Source organism: Parus major, chromosome 2, assembly GCF_001522545.3.
Source record: "Parus major isolate Abel chromosome 2, Parus_major1.1, whole genome shotgun sequence".
Taxonomy (NCBI): domain Eukaryota; kingdom Metazoa; phylum Chordata; class Aves; order Passeriformes; family Paridae; genus Parus; species Parus major.
The window spans coordinates 41733068-41757279 of NC_031769.1; the positions used below are offsets into that span (position 1 = coordinate 41733068).

The window sequence follows — 24212 nt, forward strand, 5'->3', positions numbered from 1 at the left end:
TAGATTGAGAGAGAAAAAAAACCAAAAACCAAAGGATAACATACTGCATGAAATCTGAACTCCCATTTCATTAAAAATAAACTTTATTATTTGCATATAATTTGCCACAGAACATAAATCCTTTGTTGTCCTCAAGACTCACTTCCTAGAAGTGTTTTACAACCAATTCCTTCTATTTCCCCCTTCTAAAAAGTATAAAAAGTTAATTCATGATTTGACTAAGTTTTTTCAGTAGCATGAGATACACAGCACAGCAAGGTGAAGGCAGAAAAGCATGGCCCCTAACACCAGTACACTAGAGAACACAGCAGGACAGAAATGCACCTGGTACTCACATCAATTCCTTCTGTTTTGCTTCAAAAAAACCCATTTGAAATCGAGAACTAAAGTGTACAATTCTCCTAAAAATACACTGGCAATGATGATGAATTTCAGTCAAAGGAATTTCTCTTATACAGAAGGTGAAGGTAAGTGAACCAGGCAAAGCTGATATTACCTAAACTTGCTAACTCAAGGACAGGTCCTACCACTCTCCTCCAGAATTCTACTCCAAGCTCCGTATTCCCTTCATTTCCTGTGCACCACCTCTTCTGCTTCATCCTAAGGAGAACAGGGGAATAAACAGCTCTGCTAACCTGGCAGAAGTTAAGCCTGCAGAGAGGTATTCTGTGAGTTTTTGCCTTTTTAACACTTTGCTGCCAAGTTAGCTGATAAAAGTCAGTTTATCAAATGGCCAGCCATGCACTGAGGCAACCAAAACAGAAGGGGAGGCACACCTTATCCTGGAAGCAGCTAGGTTTCACACTTAGAGCTTTCTGCACCCTTCCAGCCTCAACCTCATTCCATAATGTATCTAAGTGTTGCAATACAACAATAAAAACGAAGATTTTCAAAACAAAACAAGCAGAGAAATGCTTCTGATTTCTCAGAACTTGGCTATAATCTAATTTTGAGCATACTGAAACTCCAAAATGCTGCCAGGTATGCTCAATTATTCAATATTGTTTATGATCTGCAAGTATCTTACAACCTTGTTTTTTTAATATCAGTCAGTCAAATCTTCAGTGTTTTTTTAGTGCAAAAGATTACTGTATATAGCCATTGGGCACAGGTTTACATTAGCCATTCAGTTTGAGAATGAAGTGTTGCACACACCCAGGAACATCCAAACTAGCTCCACACAGGCCAGACATGGTCATCAGGGCTAGCTGGCTATGCTCAAGCAATAGTGAACGTGGCTGAAGCTTTGAAATACTAAGCACACTCCAGCAACATTATATTCAAGTAAAAAGCCCTTGGGAATGCTTGATGCAAAAGAACAAAAGAATTTGGGTTCATTCCAACAGACACAAAATGGATCTAAAGGCATTGTATCATCTCAGGAAAGCAGAGTGTATGTATAACATACATTGTTATACATGTAACTGTTTATTATACATTATCTGTTATACATATATCTGTTTTCTTCTGTAATCAAAAACACATGACTAGGTATTGGATAGGCAGTTTTACCATGTTGACAGAAGATGTCCAGGTCTGAGTTCTGCAAGCCCATATCTAACTCCTAAAGCAGCAGAAGTTATCTGCAACTTCCAGGGCAGCAGCACGTTGGATTTGGACTACAAAGTGCCAGCTGGGTAGCACTGAGCTACAGTAACCACAATACTCTTGTTAGTCATGCCTTTTATGAGGAACATTTTGCCACCATTCTCTTTGTGTTGCAGTGATGACAGACTGCAATGCTAAGTAACTGTGACACTAACTACAATGTTACGTGTGTATTACAGTACTTTTCTAAAGGCCAGACCTCAACTGTGCTAAATATACAAAATCCCAATGCAACAATCTGAATTTGCCCGGTTTTCATCCCCAGAAGAACAAATTTACTCTGCAAATGTTTCCATGCATTTGCAAAATACCCAGCTACAATAATATGAACCTATCACAAGTGTCTGTCTTCCAGCGTTACTGTAGCCTACACAGCACTTCACACTTCGTAGAGATGCCAAGCAGTTAAAATAGAACCTGCCTTCCTCTGAAAGAATCAACTAATCTGAAAAACTCCAACTAAATTTTATCACTTAGGAAAGAGGCAATTTCTATTAAATTAATGATCCAATTTCTGTTGATGCTGGTAGAGCAAAAGGAAGAGTACTACCAGAAGTACACTGTTTTTTCTCATCTGTAGTTATCAACTTTTAAATACTGATGGAGCTCACAGTATCACACCACTCCTCCAGACAGAACTCTGATTAAAGTAGCACATCCATTTGATTTAGGAAATGAACTTTATGTCCAACAACAGTGCTCTCACTTTCCTCTGATTGGAACAAACTTTAATTAAGTATGAAAAAAACATGGGAAATGAAAAGCAACAGAACTTCTCATTATCTAACTCACTCAGCTTTTTGAAAAGCCCTGGGAACATATGATCATTGCCCAATATTCCTCTTGCATCATTATAACTACAGCTTTAAACACAAAAGGAAATGAGAGACCTAAATTAAGTAGGCTCTTTTCAAGTGTGCAAACTTTCAAGTGACATCACAAAGGGCAGATTAATCCCTCAACTAGCTGAAACAGTTGTTTTCATAAAGCAAGCTTTTCTATTACCTTTATTAAGGATATAACTTAATAAAGACTTGCCCTAAATATTTCAGTTGTTTGTTGAAAGAAACTGTAAATTATCTTCCTTTATATACTCATTCTAATAATATTCATGAGAGATCCAAAAAGCCATGTTTGTGGCAAAGTCTTTGGCCAAAAAACCCCATCATATACCCTGATCAATTTTTCTTCCAATAGTTTTTGCAACAATTTTGCATAAATAAAAACAGGTGCAGGGCTTTAAAAACACAATGAATGCACTTTAATGTGCACAGAGTGTAAGCAGGGGAATCCATTTCAATTTGTCATTTTAGTAAACTGAGTGGGATTTCAAGTGGTCAGATGCTCACAAGGAGGCATGACCATGTCATTGCACTGGGGAAGAAAGCATGACCTCCTTTTTACTAAGGAACAAGATTTTAGATTGGTTCAGCTGTAATGTAATTTCATCCTCAGTGATGGAAGAATCTTTGTCATTGTCAGTCACTATTATTGCAATATTAATAGTCCCATTCAGCCAACAGCTGAATGAGCTCACAACACTCCACCACCATTTCAAGCTATAGATACACACCTTGCACATTATTCACGTCACAATGCAACTGATGAAATTTCTTTCTTGATAATTCCTACTTCTGAATTTATACATACTGCTAGTCTACAAGTACAATCTCATCCTAGCATGAAAGTTTATCTTTCAAGTTTAAGAAAGGTTTGCAGAACTGATTTTTCAGTTACATAATTACATTTTTAGTGTTAGATTTCCTAAACTTACATTTAAGCTTTCTTCTGAGGGGGAAGGGGGCTTTAAAGAAGGCCCTATTTTTTATGCTGTCCGTCCCCCCCCCGCCCACCCCACCCCCCCCATTTTTGTATTTAAAATATATAAATCATGGATAACTTGCATAGTGTATCTTATCTTCTTACCCATAGTTAGAAAAAGAAAATCTAGACCCTTCAAGGTCATCATCTTATTGGAATCTTATAGTAAATTTTGATATTTTTACTCTGGTAACCTACAGTACTTCAGAGAGATTTTGTAGTGCATTACAAAGTGATGAAAAATATGCCATTAAAATGTTAGGATACAAGCACTGCAATTGCTCAACTAGGACAGAAGTTTTAAGTAGCTGAGACAGCATACTGGGGAATAAGTAAGCAAAAACTAACCACTGAGGTATATTTAAATATCCTCAGAAATTGAAGATAACTGGCATTCTTAGACACTAGCTAAAGAATTTCATTTTTTTCCTAATTTTTCTACCCTTCACCTCAATCCATTCCATATTAACCAGACCTCCCCCTCTATGAATCCATTAAAAAACTTTCTTTTAGTACTATCCTGAAGTTTAACTCCCTAATTGTTTACAAAGCACTCTAACAAACATTATGACAATTATCATTAAGAGATCCAATGCTTTGTTAATTATATAATTAAATTTGGACCATCTGGTCATAATGCTCCTAATTCCCCCTCCCCTGTTAATCTTCACACTCCTCCTTTTTCCCCAAGCATCTTCAATTGGGCAGCAATATCAAAACCTAATTTTTTGCTCATCCTCCAAAATCTGACTGCTATTCCATTTTTCAAGAAATAATTCACATAAGGCATTGTACAGAATATTTAACAAATGCACTTTTCCATCTAGTTTTGAAGGCCACTGCTATCAGTTACACTCATGCTTCAGGAAATTCTCAAAATAAAGCAGCATAGCAGAACACAGCAGAACTCAGGATCTCTAGTTTGCCACTAATAAAACCAGCTCATCTAAAACATCTGACTCTAAATAGAAATCATTTTGTGAAGTATTGCCGTAGCATCAACATGGATTTGGCAAGCCAGAAATAACAGAGATCCAAAATTCCTAATTATAGCACACTTGGGAAAGTACTTTTAAGTCCGGAAGGCCCAGACTACAATACCTATTCAAAGGTAGAAGCCCTGAAGTGCTATTCAAATGTTTAGGCAAAGAACATAATACCTAATAGCTAAAAATATTTCTATTCAAAAATAATGCAAGAGATGTAGCTCAACAGTGTGCCTGTCAGCACACAAAATTAGCTGTTTACCTCAGGTAAATTAGGAAAAACCTGGACAATTCTGTCTTAATTTAAACCACTACTACAGTCACTACTATAAAACATAACAAAGCACACACAGCCATGTACAGAGTTCTAATGGGTGCTATTAACACCCGTGAAAGTATCAGATACACAGCAAGAGGCATGTCGACTATCAGAAGCTATTTTTGAAGTGCTATTTGCAATTATATGTACCTACACCTGTTGAGGAAGTGAGCCGTACCTCATCTAACAGATTTAAGCCATCTGTATGTCTACAGGACAATATTGAGTGACCTCCATCAATTGTTACACCTATTCTAAAAAGACTCTAAATTACTTCTACTACAATAAGCAGTAGACCTAAGAGAGAGAGTAAGAGAATTACATGTAGCAGTCCACCCTGCACACTCCACTTTGCAGCTAGAAACACGAAGATTCATTTACAGATGACTATTTCTTTTACCTTTTACACAACTAGGAACTCATCTGCTGCTTTCGGTTCTCAGACAATAAAAGGGCAGAGATGGGATAGAGGGAGTTGAAGCTTTCTTAACTCCCTGTCTCCTCCTTTGATAGAGTTAGTAGTTGGTACACATGGCTTCCCACCACCTTGCAGCAGAACATGTAAGCATCCTGGGCCCACAATGCTATTCTTACATGGCTAAATTGAGCAAAGAAAATCACTCGTGGTTGGGTGCAAGGGAGTGCGGGATCATGTTAAAAATAAATCTGAAACAGGCAAGTTTTCCAAAGAGAAGATGAGTTCTCTCTAACAGAGTATTTACAAATATATCCATTGCATCCAATTATTAATAAAAAAAAAAATAATTACAATGTATACAATTGCATAATTTCATACAAAAAGAACTTTTAAGCATTTTTGAGAATGTTTTGAGTATCTCCTTCAAACAGAGCTGCTCCAGCATTATGTCATCCAGAGCTCATCTAGGTTATATTATTTCTTGCCAATTAGCTGCTTTCCACATATGGCATTATCTTGAAACAGAAAACAGATGTACAAGATCATGGTATTTATGTTTATAGATTACTGCTTGAATTCAGAGTAGACATACATACCCACTGCTGGTGCATCATATTCATCCCCAAGTAAAATTTCAGGAGCAGAATAGGCAAGAGATCCACAGCTTGTGGTGAGCTTCTTTCCAGGCTGGAACTTGTTGCTGAAGCCAAAATCAGTCAATTTCACAAGTCCTTGCTTTTCAAAGAAAACTACATTCTCTGGTTTCAAGTCTCTGTGAACTACATGCAGTTTATGGCAGTAGGATATAGCATGAACGATTTGAGCAAAGTATTTTTTTGCCAGATCTTCATTGAGACCTTCTTCATGTTTCATGATGTAATCAAACATATCTCCGCCATCCCCTAGCTCTAAGATGAGATACAGTTTTGTCTGGGTGTCAATCACTTCGTACAGCCGCACTATGTTGGGATGTTGCACTAATTTCATGCACCTGACTTCTTGAAAGAGATGTCCAGTGGCAAGAGTGTCCAGTTTGGTCTTATCAATGACTTTTACTGCTACTTTTTCCCCTGTAAAGACATGCCGAGCAAGTTTGACCACAGCAAAATGGCCTCTGCCCAAAGTTTTATCCAAGTCATACAATCCTGCAATTTTTCCATCGTATCCTCGTTTGAAGCCTGCCATTCTGTTTCAGAAGATGAAATAATATTTAAGCTCTTTGGAAATGTGATATTTTCATATAAGAGTATCTGATGCAAATAAATAGTCCATAATCACTGCCAAGCATACCTAAAAACAAAGAGACAAGATTATATACTTGTATAAAAGTAAGCAAAATTATTATCCTGTAATTACCCCAAGTTACATTAGCACATTACTACAGATTCTTAATGAAATAATCTTCAGAAATTTTTGCAAAGGATTTAATAAGGCAGGCTGTGCTAACTTGCAGATTTCTGACATCATATTATCAGTATGCTTGAAGAAAGTGAGTTTCAACACTGCAATAATGAAAATTTGTCTCAAATTCAGTGGCCTTCATTGTCTTGAGTCAGAAACCTTTCAAGCAGCACTTGACAAAATCAGTGTTATAAGGACTGTTAAAACTGGCAAAGCTGAAATCTTTTCCAGATTCACTATGATAAACAGCTGGACCACACAGAATATCATCAAGAGGAACATACTCAATACGTCTCTTTTTTGGCACATCCCTTCGTATTGCCCATATGAAGCAATGGGCAGCTTTGTCCCATTGCAAACAGATGTAATACAAAGTTCTGATGGCCTGACTTGGAACTTTCATCTCCTCCTTTTGAATAGTTTTCTGTTTAGCAAAGCTCAGAGTGACATACAATACTTAATTTTGTTACTCCAATTATGTTGAATGTTATCAATCAATACTGTAATTACAGCAAATGAACAAAGTTTTAAAGGCTGAAATGAAACATTTCGGTTGTACTTAGTGCTAAAAAAATGTCTTGTTAAATATTTTGACTGAAGTTACACACATGGGTGATAAAAAGTTTGAAGGTAGGCTGCATATGTTCATCAGTCCTGGGAATGAGTGAGGAGAAAGGGAAGAAGAGTAGGAAAAAAGCAGAAAAGACTCAAGAGTTCAGCTTTCGTGTACTGAATTCCTGCTTACCAGGTATTTGGCATTTGAGCAAACAAGACCCAACTTATAAAATATTCATATTCAAAACTGGCTTTGAAGGTCTTACATTCCATTGTCTTTTTTTTCCACAAACAAAAGCTCCCAGAACCTTTTCCTGCACTGTTAACTTAGATTGAAGTTTAAATATTGTAAAAAACTGTAGCTATCAAAAAGCTAACGACTTCTCCAACTTTGAGTGCAAAGTAGTTAGAAAAATGAAAATTAGATGGCTCATCGCCAACTCAAAAATACAGAAAATACAACTCTTTAGAATATATTTTCAGTTTCAAAACTGAACTTCAAAAAGAAAAACTCTGAGGAGGAAGCTGGCAAACAAACAGCCCCTTACTTTAGTTATTCTCCAGTTGAAATGTAAGCATTAGATTAAAAACACTCCCTGCTAAACAAGTTATTTCACAGACAGTGAAACTAATGGACCTGGTATCATATGAATTCAATTACAAGGTTGGGGGGTCCTATGAGGATTCTGTGATGTTTAACAAGCTCACCTTACTGCTTCTCTCAGCTGGAGCCATGGTATAACCTCTTTGCTATCCAGCTGTCTGCTTCCACAAAACCCATAGAAATCAGTTTGAGACCTCCACACCTGTAAAATTTGAATGAAATCTATTAACTTCCAAAACTTCATAGCCTAGACAAAGAACAGGGTTAAGTACAACAAGCATTAATACAATAACAAACAATATAAACATTGAGGTTTGGGGTTTTGTGTTTCTTTAAAGATAGTCATCAAGCTTCAACAAACTTCACTGGGTTTTGTGTTGCTGTATGCACCCTTTCATTCTGCTACTAAGCACTATGCTTCACATGCTCTTTCAAAAACCACTCCACTAGAAGATTGTTGGCATATCTGTTTCCCAACACTTCCTATACTGTTCATCTTACAGAGTTTCCCCTACCATTCCCATGTAACATCATCCCATCCTTATTCAAAAAAGCACAAAACATAATTAAAGCATGCTACATTAAACTAAATGCCCACGCCAAACACTCTCCTACATGGTAGAAACTATTACAAAATGCATAGGGAACAACATAATACAATGGAAAATACAACAATAAACAATAAAACTCTCCTTATCTTTCAGAGATTCAAAAATTTCTTTACATCTGAGAGCAGTGGGTTTGTGTTTAATAGCACTTGATGGATTCCACCCCACCCCTCTCTGTGAAACTGGGCAGGTACTTGATTAAAGCACGTGAACTTTTAGCATCAAGAACATTCTGCAGCAGAGCTGGATAGTTTAACTATGTGCTGTGAGAAGAACCACTTCCTCTTGTTTGTTTTTAATCTTCTGATAATTTGTGCATTTTCTCATTCACCGGTCTGTTCCCAAACAAGAACAATCATACTCCATTTACCTTGCCTCAAGCAACTCACAGAATTAGTTTCCTCCCTTCCTCGCTTCAGCTCAATTTTGTTCTAATCCTAGTCTATTAATCCTTTTGCACAGGTTATTCCACAGGCTTTAGCATTTCTCTCACCCCTCTCTACTCATTTTCTGGTTTGTTCTATTCTACTTTCTTCGGACAAATTGAGGGTTTTTTCACTACTACTGTGCACTGACAATGTTTTCAAGCATTACTTTACAGTCGTATAATTCCATCATACTGACCTAACCCCAAAATGAAGACTAATGAAAAATGGTCCACGTACACACATAAACCACCTACTCTTACCCTATATGAAGCAAGAGGGGATATATTAATCCGCTGTGCCCCATATGCTTGTGTGACTCCAGAGTCTCACTCCTAAATGGATTGCCAGTGTTTAAGAAAACCCCAACAACAACAACAACAAAAACCCACACAAACATGCTTTACAGTACTGCTGTCTCCACAGCATCCTAATCTGACTCCTAACTGCTTCTAGATTAAAGAAATTAGAGGAAAACTGGAGCACACAAATTAAAGACAACTTGACTGAATTTAACTGCAACACTCAGCAGTAAGGAAAAATTTATGTTCATTACTTTCTTCACTTGGCACATTCTCAGCCATCATTGTACAAGCTCAACAAGTGATTTAACTCTAAATCACGGAATACATATAAACATCAAAGTGTCAACAGAATTCCAGCAAAAACCAGTTATACTTAAGCAATGGAGAAATATATCAGAGAGTAATCAACAGGATAAGAGCTTATAGAAATGGAAGCTAAACTACATTTACCGATGTTGCAGTCCCATTAGCTTTAAGAAAATTAATGCAGATTCATTAACAGTTTAACTTAGTCTCAATAACAGTTATTGTCCACGATAGCAGACCAACTAACCCTTAACTCTCTGGTTAAGATGAAGCTCCCACAGCTAAATACAAGGATCTCACATGCAACATATGGTTTGAAAATGTCAAAATTTAGAATTGTTCAGTAGCAGGAAGTGGATGCAAACATGTCATAGTGTATATAGATACAAGCCTTGGTTACAATTAAAATATGCTATCTAAAGGAGCGCAGTTACCATACCAATACATTTCAGAACAGTTTCCTTTTCTCAGTTTCTCTCAAGAGTAAGAAAGTAGAATTTTGACAGCACTTATGGATCCACTAAGAGCACTTAAAGTTCATAACTTTCAAGCTGGAACCTCTTTGAGACCCTTTGTTGCTGTCTCCTTAGTTACAACAGTAAAACTTCTGGGGCTGACTACAGATGAAACCATTCAAAGCTCTAGTTTTGCCATGACCCTACAAAATAGGATTACTTTTAATGATGGATCATTTTGGTGATGCAGTTTACAATGTGACCTCTTGAACATTTTTACCAAATGAAGGAACTAGAGGCTGAAGCAGGACAACAAGCAAAATTTCCACCACCCACATATTAGCAGCAATCCAAATGCCAGCCTGAGAAAAAGCATTTAAGAGACAGTTATATCACAGAAAATATTTACCTGTCTTTTCATTCACATTATGTTAAATCCCTGCTAAGTTCATTTTTCAGCATTAGAATTTGGTTTATCTAGTTGGCGAATTAAGTAACCATTAGCAGCATTTAATCCATGTGCCTAATTATGGGTCTAAAAATGCATTTTCCCCTAATTATACCAGAACTCAGCTACGCCCCCAATACTCATTTTATGCAATGTAGACATTTACCAGTAAATAAACTCAGAACAGATCCTTCTTTCCACAGAAGCTCATATACCTATCCCACAAAACACTGGAAACGGACCCCAATGGAGATCTGCAGGAGCTGTTTTGTAATATCACATGCAACCTATTAAGAAGCTTAACAACAGTACTGTGAGTCAACCATCTTTAAAAGATGGATGAATAGATCTGTTTAGAAAAAGGAGCATGCTTCAGAGACACTAGTTTTTTCTTTAAGCAATTCACCCTATTCAAAAAGTTTCATTAGATTACACACTGCATGTAAGACCAGCCTAGTTCATCTTACCCTAATGCATGTATTAGCTTACTTTAGAAAATGAAGCTTCAAGGTCTCATTTAAACAAAATCCTGAAAAACTATCAATGCAAAGACTTCCCTGCATTATCAGTCTAACTGACAAAAGCTGAAGTAATCTTCCCGGGGACTCGTCCATCCACAAACAGCTAACCATTCCCGTCTCCCTTCACGATAAATGGAGATTCAGTCAACACAGATAAGAGTCTGTGATAAAACAAATTGTGCCCTAAAGCAGATAGCCAAATAGATCAAATGAATCATTTCTTAAAAGCACACGCTTTTATTTTCTGTAACAGGAGTTTAGAATGAGTAGTTCAGTGGATGCACACATTATACACATCCACCAGATAGATTAAAAAAGTTTTACCCTGCTTCTCCTTTTGCTCTCTTTTGTCTCAGTTAAGTAACAGCATCTATACCAATTATTTATTTACTACATAATTGTATGTTCAAAGTAAGACTTATGTTGCTAGTGTTCCTAGAAACACTAAATCCAAAATTTGACACAAACAGAATGTGGAGATTCAGAAGCAATTTTTTTTCACTCTGAAAAGAATTTGTACAAATCATCAGAATCCAAGAGCAAACTGAAGGACATACTAAACAAACGGCAACTACAAATTTTTGTATTTTTTCCAGTATTTCCCCCCAATTTTTATCAGCCATCCTAATATAAATTATCTTTACAAGCTAATCCATGAAGCTTTAGACGCAGTCTATCTTGTTACTATATGAGCAACTACTTGCACTGTTACTGTTATTGACACTTCGCTAATGTGTCAATCTGCTTTCCTCCAGAGGGCTCTTTATCTCCTTTCTTTTGGTATAAGGGAGCACCAACACACCAGAAATGGGTAAAAGGCACTGCAAGAGTGTCATGAAGAACACATATGCTCAATGCATATCACATGCCCTGAAAACTTATAATTATTCAACTCCTCCAAGCATATTTCAAACTTCTTAAGCTCCTAGTACCCAGTATTTCTTGAATACTCAAGACTCAATATGGGAGTCAGGATCCCAGGAAGGTGCATTCTCCTGTTTGCATACACAGGTATCATGATCCAGCAGAGGCCTTCCTCCTCCACCTTCCTATGGCCTAAGTCTTCACAACTACCATTCAAAGATACTCAAAGAAATCATGGTAGTCTACACCTGACCTACATCCAAACATGTTGTACATGCAGTATTTTTGGGGAGCAGAGGACGACACAATTCACAGAGGCAGCTGTGTTACAACTCAGCCCTTTTATATGCAATGCCCTCTAAAGCTTTATTTTCAACTTTACGTGGCTGCACCACAGCATCCACACATATCTTCCCTTTCACTGATGACAAACCCTATAAACAATCCTGTTCCCAGTGAGTTCCACAATAAAACACTACAGGAGATATTTTTCAAGTTGTACATGTGCTTCTTTCATTTTCCTATTAGGCCTCAATGTCCTTATCCAGCCCATACTGTGTTACTGAAATGTCAAGACATATCAGCAAACCTCTCTACTATTCAGCACTGGCTACCCCTAAAATGATGAAGATCATTATGAAGAGTTATCAAGTAATGCTGTGTTACAAACATAAAAAGAAGAATTAATCTGCAAAATTCAACCGTACTCATTAGTTTTAAACAGTCTACAGAATTTTGCTTAGAAAAGATATGAGGTGCCAATTGCTGATGAAGTTTTGCCATTCTAAACAGTTTAGAACAAATCTCAGTGTTTCATTATTTTAGAATGTATGGCAGGCATTAGAGTTGGTGATGTCTATCCTTAACTCTTCTTAGAACTGAAGTAAAAGCAAAATGCCAACAAGAACTCTTCAATTCTAAGGCCCATTATTCAGTGAACAGCCAGCAGCAGAAATATTTGGCAGGTCAATAAACTTGGTAAAACATTGCTCCTGGACCAACAAAATGCTGGAGGATGGGAAGGGTAGTGCTATTATAGATTTGAGAAGATATGATTACTAACAGCATTTTGTAACAGAAAATTATGAGAGCCTGCATGACCTGACTTCTAAGAGCAATACACTTTGAGGCAGATCCAATGCATGAGAAAAAGAAAATGTAAAAGATACAATGCATGATTGAGGATATCATCAATTAAAGAACACATTTATTTCTTGCATAAGAAATTCCCAAACTTTCAGATCTACAGATTGCTGTCTATCATCTATTTTCTCGAAGATTACTGCAGTCACATCAAGCATAGACAACTTAAGCTTTCCTCTTTCACACAGCTAAGCTGTGGTGAGTGGTCTGCAGAACACTAGCAAAGACCAAACAAAAATTTGAGAACTGTGTTGTAGAAACTCCACCTGATAGTTGTTATCTTTGTGAGAATCACCCCCAATACAGACAACTTAAAGAAGCCATTGGATCTGAACTGGTCCTTCAAGGCCTCTGCTTTGAAAATCAAGAATGAGTATTTCCTTTTTCTTTCCAAGCAGGTGAATGAGAAAAAATACAGACTGTGCTGATGTACAGATTGGAAAGAGATAATAAAACAGTAGCAGTAACAGCAAGATTATGATTACAGACTAGACACCAAAGCTATTAAGAGGACAGATGCACTAAGACTGATGGAACTATGATCCACTGACAGACCCATCACCAGTAGTTACTGGCACTGGTTCCAATTGTGAAACATGTTAAAAGCCCAAAGTACTTTCACAACCTTGCTGATAATTCGCTGCAGTTCACAAGGTACTTTCCATTTCTAAGAGGAGATATTACACAAGACAAATACAAGCTGCCCTGTGGATTTAAGAACTCAGCAATAGCTTTACACCGTTTAAAGTCCTCATACCAGCCACAGCTCCAAAAGCAATTAATCTCATGTTGTATCTGTTTTCCTCTTATGCCTTCCCTCAAAGACCAGCATGTAGCCTTTAATTTTTAAAGAAAAAAAAAAGCAAGAGAGACAATACCCTGTTCACATAACAAAGGCTTCAGCAATACAGCACTTAAGCTCCAAAGCTGCTCCTGAAGTATTATAGTATAGAAAAATACTAGATCTTCCTCAATAGCCACATCTCATAAATTATCTGCTGCATAGTAGTATGTGATAACATATTCTAAAGGGACTTGCTCCAAGTTTTGTGATATCTGCTAGTACTTTTTTTTTATCTGTACATCAGTTATAAAACTTTGTTCAGACCCTGTGATGTCATAATATACAGAAAAATTAATTTAATTTTTGAATTTAATGAACTGAAATTCTCATGTTTTGCAGTTCCCACTCACAAAAAAAAATTTCCTTAACTACAGAAAATTAGCATGGATATCTTGGTTACAGACATTCATACCTTTAACCAATCAAGATCTGGTATTTCAGTCAGCAACTGTATAAGCAAGAGAGATAATGCATGGTAGTTTGACTCCCTAGCCCAAAATTACACTTGACTTTTAATATTCTAAATCCCATCCTATTTTCCTTTTGTCCTTCTTTTTTCTTCCCCCAGAATAACTAGGAATATGAAACTGATGCAAAAATATTTTGCATATTAGGTGATTCACAATGGTATCGCCATCTTTTAGACAGGACATTAAATCTTTTTATCTAGCAAAGTTGCTGCAGGAACTTTGCAGAAAGCAGGTAACTCAGATTTCTCCATCAAACTTAACTCTAATAGAGACACTGCTTCATCTACTCCATGTTCATGATGAACTCTCAGAATTGCTTCACCTTTTTCAAAAATCCATTTATTAACATTACCACATATTTTGTCATGCCAGGCATGCCAGCCAAAACCATTAACAGGAGCTCTAAACATTCTGTCATTAATCAATGGACACTTCAGTGTGGCATAACATTTCAATGTTAGTGCTACTTTAACACCTACATCCTTGTTGTGTAAATTCACAACCACAAGCGTGTTTTTCTTTATCAAGGGGGGTGAAAGCATCACATGCCATCTCAAACTCAAGTATTCAGATGCAAATATATGTGCATACTCTTAGTACCTATTACAAGGAATAGTAATTTCTATTAAATTTCTTAGTATCTTCAATGTCAAATGTCAGATAGTTTCCTTTGTTTAGCAATACAAGTGGTAACATAAAATTCAAGTACTGAGTTAAGTTGCCCCTATGAGACTGATGTTTTCCACCTAGGATACAAACTGCTTCAATCTTGACAAATAGATTGACTCCAACCTACAGTTACTCAGTTTCAATACTTGATTCTCCTTTACAGCATCCTAAATTCGTCAGGAACAGCCAGACATCTGAAATTTGCCATGCTTTAACATGAACTAAGATTATAAAAGTCTAGGCTATCATCTCTCAAGTAAAGTCCAACCAGTAACTAGACAGGAGACTGCTGCAGAAAAACACACAATGATACATCAAGAAAACAGGCTGTCAAATACAGTGGAACAACTGTGTCCCAGCACTGTTGTAGAAGATCACTATAAATGGAAGGAGATTCAGCCTTTCAGAAAGTGAACATGCTGTGTTTTATATTTTGCAAGTATAATTATTTCTCATTAAGTTCTTAACATTGGTGACTCAATCAACTTATGTGTACTAGAACTCTGCCAGGGTGAGTTATCTTGGAATTGTAAGGGAATATACGTTTTTTTCAAATCCTCTTAAGCTCTTACATAATACTGTTATGTGTATAAAAACAACAGGTACTTTACATTATTATAGCAGCTGTAGCATTTCAGTTAAGCGCTTAAAAATAACGTGACACAGAAGACGGGCAGAACCTCACAGGCTACTAAAATTAAGAGCTTGTGCAATTTAATATTACTATATTCATCATAAACTGCAGCTCAGCCCTATACCTCTGATCTGAACCATGTTTCATTGGTTTCTTATTTCAAGACAATCAGAAAACACTACTAAGTAGGAACGGACTGAAGTTCACCAATAAGTTTTACATCTTTACCATTTCAATGCAATTTTGAAAATCCAAAAAAGGAAGTGTATTATTTCACAAGAGACACACTGAGAGGAAAAAAACCTGGCTGCACTAGGATACTGTGCCCTTGAAAGCAAGGCAGGCCAAGCAAGACAAAGGTGCTACTTTGGTATTACAGTTGCCAGTGGGATAAAAGGGGCAATGATACACTGAAGGTGCAGACTGCAAAAGAATTATTCAAGCATGATTGGAAGGCAGTTAGAAGAGACCAGGCTGGTCAGAACAACACATAAGATGACTACTGCAAGTAAAATAAGATCTGCAGTAGCACATTAGCATGCACACCCTTAACATGCTATTTCTTTAAAATAATCAGAAAGCAGACTATTTATTACAGTGCAACCACCCACACCACACGGCAGTATCAGTTTTCATAGCAGGATGATTCAAGGAACAGCAGTAACTGTAGAGTGTCCAGCACTCAAACTGTACTTTCTTGCTTGTCAATTGTGTAAAATGAAAACAAAAACCATTACACAGTAAGTACACTTAAGATGCAATTCTCCCTCTTCCCTGCGTTTCATGAAAGCTTCTGATGTGGATCATAAAGATTCTCTGAAAAGAGCCAGATGAATGTGCTGTCTTAGATGCTACCTTGCCCACCAGGCAAAGCCCCAGCAGTCAGGTTAGCTTCTCTTTCCAATCACTTGAAAGAACTATGTCATCATTCTACCACTTTTCTGGTCATTTAGGATATTCAGGAGAAATAAGAGACAGGATTTCTCCTCCTTAGCTTTTATGATTAAGTCTTCTAATCTGGACGTTGTATGCACTAGAAGTAAAAGGGGCAGATGTTAGTATAAGGAAACATTTTGACATATTTAACAAGGTAAAATTTGACTGCACTGTTTGGCAATGATTGTTAGTTCTTGTTTCAGATTCTTTCTAAGGATCAGCAATAGTACAAAAACAACCATAAGCCAATTTCCCACTTTCTGTGATATATCTGCCAAAAAAATCCCACCAATTCTTAAGCCAGTTCTTAATGGTGCATGCCTTGAAAGAAATGCTGAATTCTAATTCAAAAAACATTTGCTAGTAAACACTTCTATACAGATTTCACTTTGCAGAGATTAGTCAAACTGGTCCTTCCCCAGAGCCTGAAGATCTAAATATATCCATAATAAACAACTCCAAAAAAGCAGCAGATATGACTAAGTAGTGACTGCACTACAGAGGGCAGGCGTAAGCATATTTGCATGCACTTCATTCATGCTAGATGGCTGAAAACCATACAATACAGTTCAGCTGCTCCAGTAACTGTAATGGTAGCACCAAAGAAACCACTGCTTTGCCCTCATCTACTCATAACAAGCTCCTGGAAGTGAGATGATCAATAAGAAAGCATCTATGAATAAGCAAAAACACAAAGCATGTATCCCACATAAAGGTTTCTCCTTCACAGGTATATTAGCATCTCTTACCAATAAAAATATCCAACCTGAAAATAGGTTACTTTTATCACTAACCATCCTCTAGCCAATATAGGGGGTTTTGCCCTAGTGGATGTTCTCCAACACTTTACTCAGTCTACTTAAAAAAAAAAAAAACAAAACAAAAAAACCCCAACAAAACAACCAAACAAAACAAAACCAACCATACGTATCTATCCTTCAACTATTACCAAGACTGCACATCAACTGTCTTTAGAAGTCATTTTCCATTAATTTAAGCATGAATGCCGAAAGTAACCTGACAATAAGCACAAAGACCTCTGTGCAGGACCTTGCTAGTTATTCTACCAATTTCTATACTAATCCCTAGCCAGTGAATTCAACGTAGTAAGTGTACTGACAGCAGCAAGGCACGTACTGACAAAGAACGAGGAATACTTCCAGCCTCTGTCAGGAGGGGCACGCTCCAGCCCTGGGCACAAGGAGACGAAGGCAAACCTGTTGGCTACGCACCGGATTCCGAGGGGCGAGATGCACCGTCATTCCCCTAAAACGCACCCGCGACTGGACCGCGGGGCTCTCCCCTCGCTTGTTTATTTTTTTTCCCCTTCCCGGCAACAGAACATAGGCGGCGGAGCCGGCGCGGGCAGCAGCAGCGGGGGAGTGGCGGAGGCACCGGTGTCACTCCGGTCACACGCGCGGGGCCGGCTGTCACCGCGGTCACACGGGGCCGCACCGCACGGACACTCCGTGGCGCCGGGGGCACGGCAGGCTCCCCGCAAGAACACCCGCATCCCCGAGAGCCCGCTGTCCCCGCAGGAACAGCCGCGTCCGGGGAACCCATCGTCCCCGCAGGAGCACCCGCATTCCGGGAGTCCGCCGTGCCCGCAGGAACAACCGCTTCTCCCCTCCCTTCCCCAAGCCCTCCCCTCCAGCCCCGCCGGCACCGACACACCGACCTTCGGCGGCGGCCGGGAAACGTCCCCTCACCGCCTCCTCCTCCCTCTGGGCCGAGGCCGCCATTGGGCTCGGCCGGCTCCGGGAGGAACGGGAAGGCGCAGGGAGGGGGAGGAAGGAACCCACCACACCCCACCGGCCCAGCCCGAGCCGAACGCGGCCCAACCCCGCCGGCAACTTACTGCCCGCAGCGGCGGCAGCGGCGGCGTCTCCTCGGGGCGCCGCGCCCCGCGCCGCCCCCTGCATGGGCAGCGCCCGCTGCGACTGCCCTCGGGAGCGGCAGCGGGGACGGGGAGCTCGGCGGGGAGGGAAGGAGGGACACAGAAGGAGACGGAGAGGGTCCAAGAGCCCAGCGGGGAAGGCCGGCGGGGCTGCGGCGGGTCGCGCCCCTCGCCCGCGCTGCGCTCGGACGGGACCCGGCGCTACGGCCGTTCCTGCTGCGCCTCCGAGCCGCGACTGACAACAACGGCCGCGGCTCGCGCGGGGCCGCGAGGGGCGGGGCGGGACCAACGCACGCCCGCGCGCAGCCGCGCCTGCGCCGCGCGGCGGGGAGGGGAGGCCGCGCGCCAAGCGCAGTCACGGCGGGGGCCAATGGCGGCAGGGGGGGCGGGCAGGGGACGGGGCGCCTGAGGGGAGCGGAGCGGATGGGCGGCGGGACCTCCCGGTTCGGTGCGCCCTGGGCTTGGGTTTCATGGAGGTCCTGAGTAACTCGCCTTAGAGTTGGGAAAAATAAGAGCAGAGGGTGAAGCGCTGAAGGTCTGAGGAGAGGGTGAAGAAGCCCGCGCGTCCGCCACCTGCTTGGCGGCGAGTTGGCCCTGTCCCCCTGGAGGGGATGCTGGGCTGGGGGGCTGCGTAAAGTTGTGAAAGGGCCGCGCCTGTGATTCCTGGGTAGAAATAATAGCGTAAAGATGAGAGTATAGCGAGCACAGGATCAATTAGATTGAAAAAGACTTTCGAGATCATCGAGTCCAACCCGCGACCAACGCCGCCGTGTTAACGAGACCATGGCACTGAGTGGTCCGTCCAGTCTTTCCTTAAACACCTCCAGGGACGGTGACTCCGCCACCTCCCCGAGCTGGCATTGGTGCCCCTTGTGCCTGGGCAGCTGGCCTGGGTAGCGATGGTGTGAGGGCAGCGAGGCACGCTGCTCTTGGATTCCCCTGTGGTGGGAAGGCTGGGAGCACATGGATGGTGGAGGTCGTCTGGGAGCAGGGAGAGTGAAAGTAAAGGATGACACCGAAGCTAGTAGGAGAAAACAGGCCGAGGAACGAGCCCGGCAGGGGTTTCGGAGTGTCCCCGTACACGTACACCTGGCAGAGCACAGTTTGTCCCTACACTCGTACCCGGGTAGTGAAGGCGAGGGAAGCGCCTCGAGTGGTTGCGCTACAGAAGCGTTCTCTCTGAGCGGGTGCTAAGAAGAGATGTGCGAAGCGGTTGCTCGGAGCATCAGAGATAATGCAAGAATTTCCTCTGAAGACCAAGGAAGGAAAATCTTTGAATAGCCAAGGAATTAAAAGACTTGAAAGTGGCACTTTGAAAAGTGCCCTTTTTTTTCCCAGTAGAAATGGCCAGTCAAGATATATGGAGAATACAAAAGCCCATTATACAGCCAAGCCAAATTTTAAGAAAATGTTTGAGAAATGCTTTTCATTTTTTCCCATGCTTTGACAAAATTTAGATATCATTCTTTAGTTAATAACTTATGTACAGCAGAGGCTATTGAATTAACCTGGAATTTCTTAGCTTGAAACCAATCTTTGTGAACACACTAAGCCAGAAAATACAGTGCAGGGAATGACTAAACTGAAAGAGTGTGATCACATTTAATACAAAGGACATAATGGTTTTGTATTTTAAAAGGGAAAATAAATGGGAAATAAAAAATTCACGAAGATTTCAGGATATGTTTAGTCTGATCGCTGCCTCCCACAAGAATGATAATTTCATGATTTGGCGATAATTTAGACCACTCCATGGTCTGAATTCTCCACTCTCCAATCAGGCTTGATTCTCCACTCTTACACCATTCAGGCACCAGTAAAACACAACTGATTGCTGAATTTACAAGATGGATTTGATGTAGGAGATTGCAATAACCAGCCCATCACCTGTGTCTGCCTGATTATCACTGATTTCTTAAGCCTGACTTTGCAGAAAGGTGTGATATGCACCACTTGGATTTCTGAGCCTGCTGATGCTGACCAGGTGATGCCTGATGCTTATTGTGCTGTAAAACTTAAATGTAGATTCCGTCTCTCTAGTTACTAATAATTACTTATTTCCAGTTAATAGTAATTATGTATTTCCAGTTGCTTTTCTTTGGCATGTTGAAAAAGGCACATCTCGCGAAGACCAAATGATTCAGTTCAGTGCCACTGAGTCTTCCTTTGCAAAATATTTTGGCATAAAGGACTTTCTTATATCAGCTAGAAATCACATTATCATCTATTGCACTGTGACACAGAATATTGCACTGAGGTGCACTAAACTTTTCCACATGTTTGCTTATGTGGGAGAACAGTTGGGTGGAAAAGGATACATTTTCAGGAAGAAAAAGAAAATCTGCAGCATAACATTTTGAGATACTGAGGGTCGCTTGTGCAATACAACAGCTCTTTTACTCAATGGGATGAGTCTCTGTAGATGAGTATGTGTGAGACCAAGAAGATGGTCAAGAATACAAGCTGCACTTAAGTGGAGACAACAGGGACTGGAAGGAGTCTGACAGTCTGTAGTGGAATGGAATTGCATATTTTCAGGCAGCTTTATCGCTGTTTACACTAGATCACATACTTCTGGGGTGAGACCAATACCATTCCCCTGACAAGGTAATGTAAATCTCCTGTCACCTATACAGTCACTTACACTGGGCTTTGTCTTCAGTGGCACAGGGCCTTGTTTTGATTTTTTAAAGGTTTTTTTTTTACAGTGAAAACATAATGAATGTGATAGCTACGTGCCTATAAAATCACGCAAGCTGCAGCGAGCTTGCTAGGGGAGGTCAGCCCTGTGCTGCTGCTTTTGGTTGGCCTCGCCTGGTTTACTCTGCAATAAAAGTGTCATGCCTCAGTCCCCACATCAGTTATAAAACAGGACAGCTAATACAGGATAGCTGTGTCACAGCAGAACACACCTCACCTGTCAGTCATTAGCCTGAATGTATTTGTCTAGAGAAGGTGACAGCAACAGCCTCATGCATCTATTTGAGGGATTGCTCATGGCATACATGCATCCACATCAGACCAGACAACATTCCTCCTTGCTAAATCCAAGCATAATCTACTACAGGAAGAAAATGGTAGATAATATTGGTTTTTACAGAATACCTACTGGCTGACATTAGAAATAACCTTGTTTTAGATAAGATACAAAAAGTGTAAGCCATCTGTCAAAAGTATGGAGTGTATAAACAAGTGTGAAATTGTTAGTCTAGAGAAAGGATATGTTCTTTAAAAGATGAATCATTGTGGTTCACCTGTTTCAAAAATTAGGCTAATACTTAACGTAAATAATTTTGCACCCTTCCAATAAGACGTGTTTGAAATGCAAAGTAGTGCAAGAAAATGTTTGGATGCTTCAAAATGCTTGAGGCTTAAACAATGACTTTAGACCAGCCTTTGTGAGTATGTCCATTCTTCCTAGTAATTCCCAAACCCACTGGTCAAATCTGAATTAAAGGGGTAGATATTTCCAGAATTACATGTTTTCATAAGTGCCATGAAACTAGGCCTATGCAGCGAACAGTAACCTTACCTGTACTCCCTGTACAGCAAAAGCTGCAGTGTGAGCTCACCCTTCATTAGTCACAGGAGAATCCACATGGATGAGAGTGGCTTTTTCCCCTCAGGGTGGAAAAAGCTTCAGTCAAAATTCACACTTCATTAGACACTGGATAATCGGAGCATGAGGCTCAAATCCATAGGCCTCATTAGTTCCCTTTCATTATTAAATTATTAACAGTTTCCCTGACAAAGCAGAACAAAGCAGCTGCCTTTGGACAGATATAGAAGAGTACAATTTATGCTGCAGCTTATGGAGGACATTCAGATCCGTACATTTCCATGAGCAGGGGAGGTAACTCAGGTTTCTGGGCTGATGAAGGAGCTGCTGGAACTATCCAAAGAAATCAAATATTTTCTGAGGTCAAAGCTGTATTTAAGATTTGCAAATGATCCCAAGGGCAACAAGAAGGGCTTCTGCCACAATTTCAAGAGACTGAAAACAGGAAACATGGTCTTATTCCTGAATGGGACAAATAATCTGGCAACGGAAACAGATGAGGTTGTGGCACTCAGAGCCACTGTTGCCTCAGGCATATCATCAAGGTATCACACATCTCTGTGCTTAGAATTCATGGAGGAGAACTACCAGCAACAAGTGGATCAAGTCATGGATTACATGGGAGAATTTGACCCATAAACATTCATGGGCTCAACAGAGCTGTATCCAAGCTGTTGAGGGATCTGTCTGGTTTCACTGCATTTTTGTCTTTGAAAGATAGTGGAGACTGGAGTCTCCACAACATTGGAGTGTTCTCCAGTGACTCTTGAAAAGAAAAGCCCAAAGAGAAACTGTTAGCTGATTGGCTTCTCTGCAGTCCATGTGGAAATCCATGCTCTCTTGGAACACTTTTCTGAGCACAGGAAGGGGGCAGTGATCAGGAACAGCCAGTGTGCCTCACCAACCTGATTGCTTTCTATAGTAAAATGACTGGATTTGTAGATGAGAAAGAACAGAGGATATTATTTACCTTGACTTTTGCAAAGCTTTTGACACCATCTACTGTCTTGTATCCAACTTAACACATTGTGGGCTAGATAGATGGACAGCCACATGGGTAAAAAAGTGGATGATAGGACTCAGAGGCCAGCAGTTAAAGGAATGTACTCTCAGGAACCCAGTAAGAAGTGGAGTACTGTAGGGATCTATCCTGGGACCTGACCTGTTTAATGTCTGTAGGAATGCCTAGAGGAGGTGACAGAGTGCCCTTTCATCAGGTTTGTGGATGACAGCAAATTAGTGGGAGAGCCAGTATGGCCAAGGGTAGAGCTGCCACTCAGAGGGACTCAGGCTGAAGGAATGGTATGACAAGAACCTCATGAAATTCAGCCAGGACAAAAAGTATCTGGGACAGACTCACTCCGTGCAGGATGCAGCTCTGCAGAGAAGGTCCTGGGGGACAGCTGGGGTAAGCCTGAGCCAGTGATGAAGTCTAACAGCACCCTGTCAGCAGGAGCATGGCCAGGAGAGGGGGGAACAAATTACCATCCTCTATTTGGCACTCAGACCACATCTGGAATACTGTGCTTTTCCACCACCACATAGCTGCTCTACAGTGCTGCTGCAGGCCTTTTCAAAAGGTCTCTCTCTCCCTCTCCCTGGAAGGAAGGGAGGCACAAACACCCACCTACAGCCTGTACTACAGAGCAGGAAACACAAAGCAAGCCCACAGGTGCTCTAGTGCTGCAGTGGAAGAAGATGTGTGCTTCCTGTGATGGGTGCAGAGTAGTGTTTCCAGCTGGTGCCAAGGACAATTAGAGTTGCTGCCTGCTGTAAAGGAAACACATTTTGTGTCCCCTAACTCCTCATTTGCTTTTTAGTCAATGCAATTAATCCCACCTGGTGACACAAATATAGGGGACCCTTGGACTGACAGGAAAACTGGGATGTGGCCTAAGCTGACTTAGCCAGGCAAAGAGAACAAAAATATCAGACTAAGATCCAGCATGCAGCCTCTCTGGGTCTTGACTAGCACAGAAGCAGTGCAGAAACTTTGCCCTTCCTATGATACCTTTGTCCCACATCTCATTCTGGTGAGCTGATGACACAGTTCAAAAGCTCCTGTTTCACTCAGAAAGGAACAGGACATTAAAAGAACATCAGGCGTAGAAATGATGAATGAAGTAAGGTATGACATGGACTCATAATATCTTAGTCTGAAAGGATAAAAATGTGTCAATATGGAAGGAAATGTAGAGGCACAATGTCTGTGGGCATGCCATTAGTGTTTTAAGTGATAAACTAATTAAACATAGTAAAGTTAGGAGTGGTTCTAAGGCTGGTGCCTTGCATTCTTTTTCACTTATGATTTTGGGCTTGGCCCAGGTTACTTAGGGATTCCTAGTAACTCTTCTAGAGGAGCCAGGATAGGAAAAAGTGAGTCAGTCATAGAAAAAAAAATCCCTTAGTGCCAACA

General features: G+C 40.5%; 1 protein-coding gene across 2 annotated transcripts in view; it reads right to left on the reverse strand.

The window, feature by feature from the left end:
- The window catches only part of SNRK (SNF related kinase), a 40048-nt gene extending 21571 nt beyond the window's left edge, over positions 1 to 18477 (reverse strand). Inside the window, exons 1-3 of one of the 2 annotated variants that reach the window (XM_015618236.3) lie at positions 18199 to 18477; positions 7817 to 7914; positions 5749 to 6442 (exon numbers count right to left, since the gene is read on the reverse strand). In XM_015618236.3, the coding sequence (XP_015473722.1) occupies positions 5749 to 6337 (589 nt within the window). In that variant the 5' untranslated portion in view covers positions 6338 to 6442; positions 7817 to 7914; positions 18199 to 18477. Of the gene's footprint in view, positions 1 to 5748; positions 6443 to 7816; positions 7915 to 18018; positions 18034 to 18198 lie in introns of those variants that run through there. The other variant, XM_019005679.2, reaches the window with a different exon arrangement.
- Positions 18478 to 24212: the final 5735 nt, after the last annotated feature.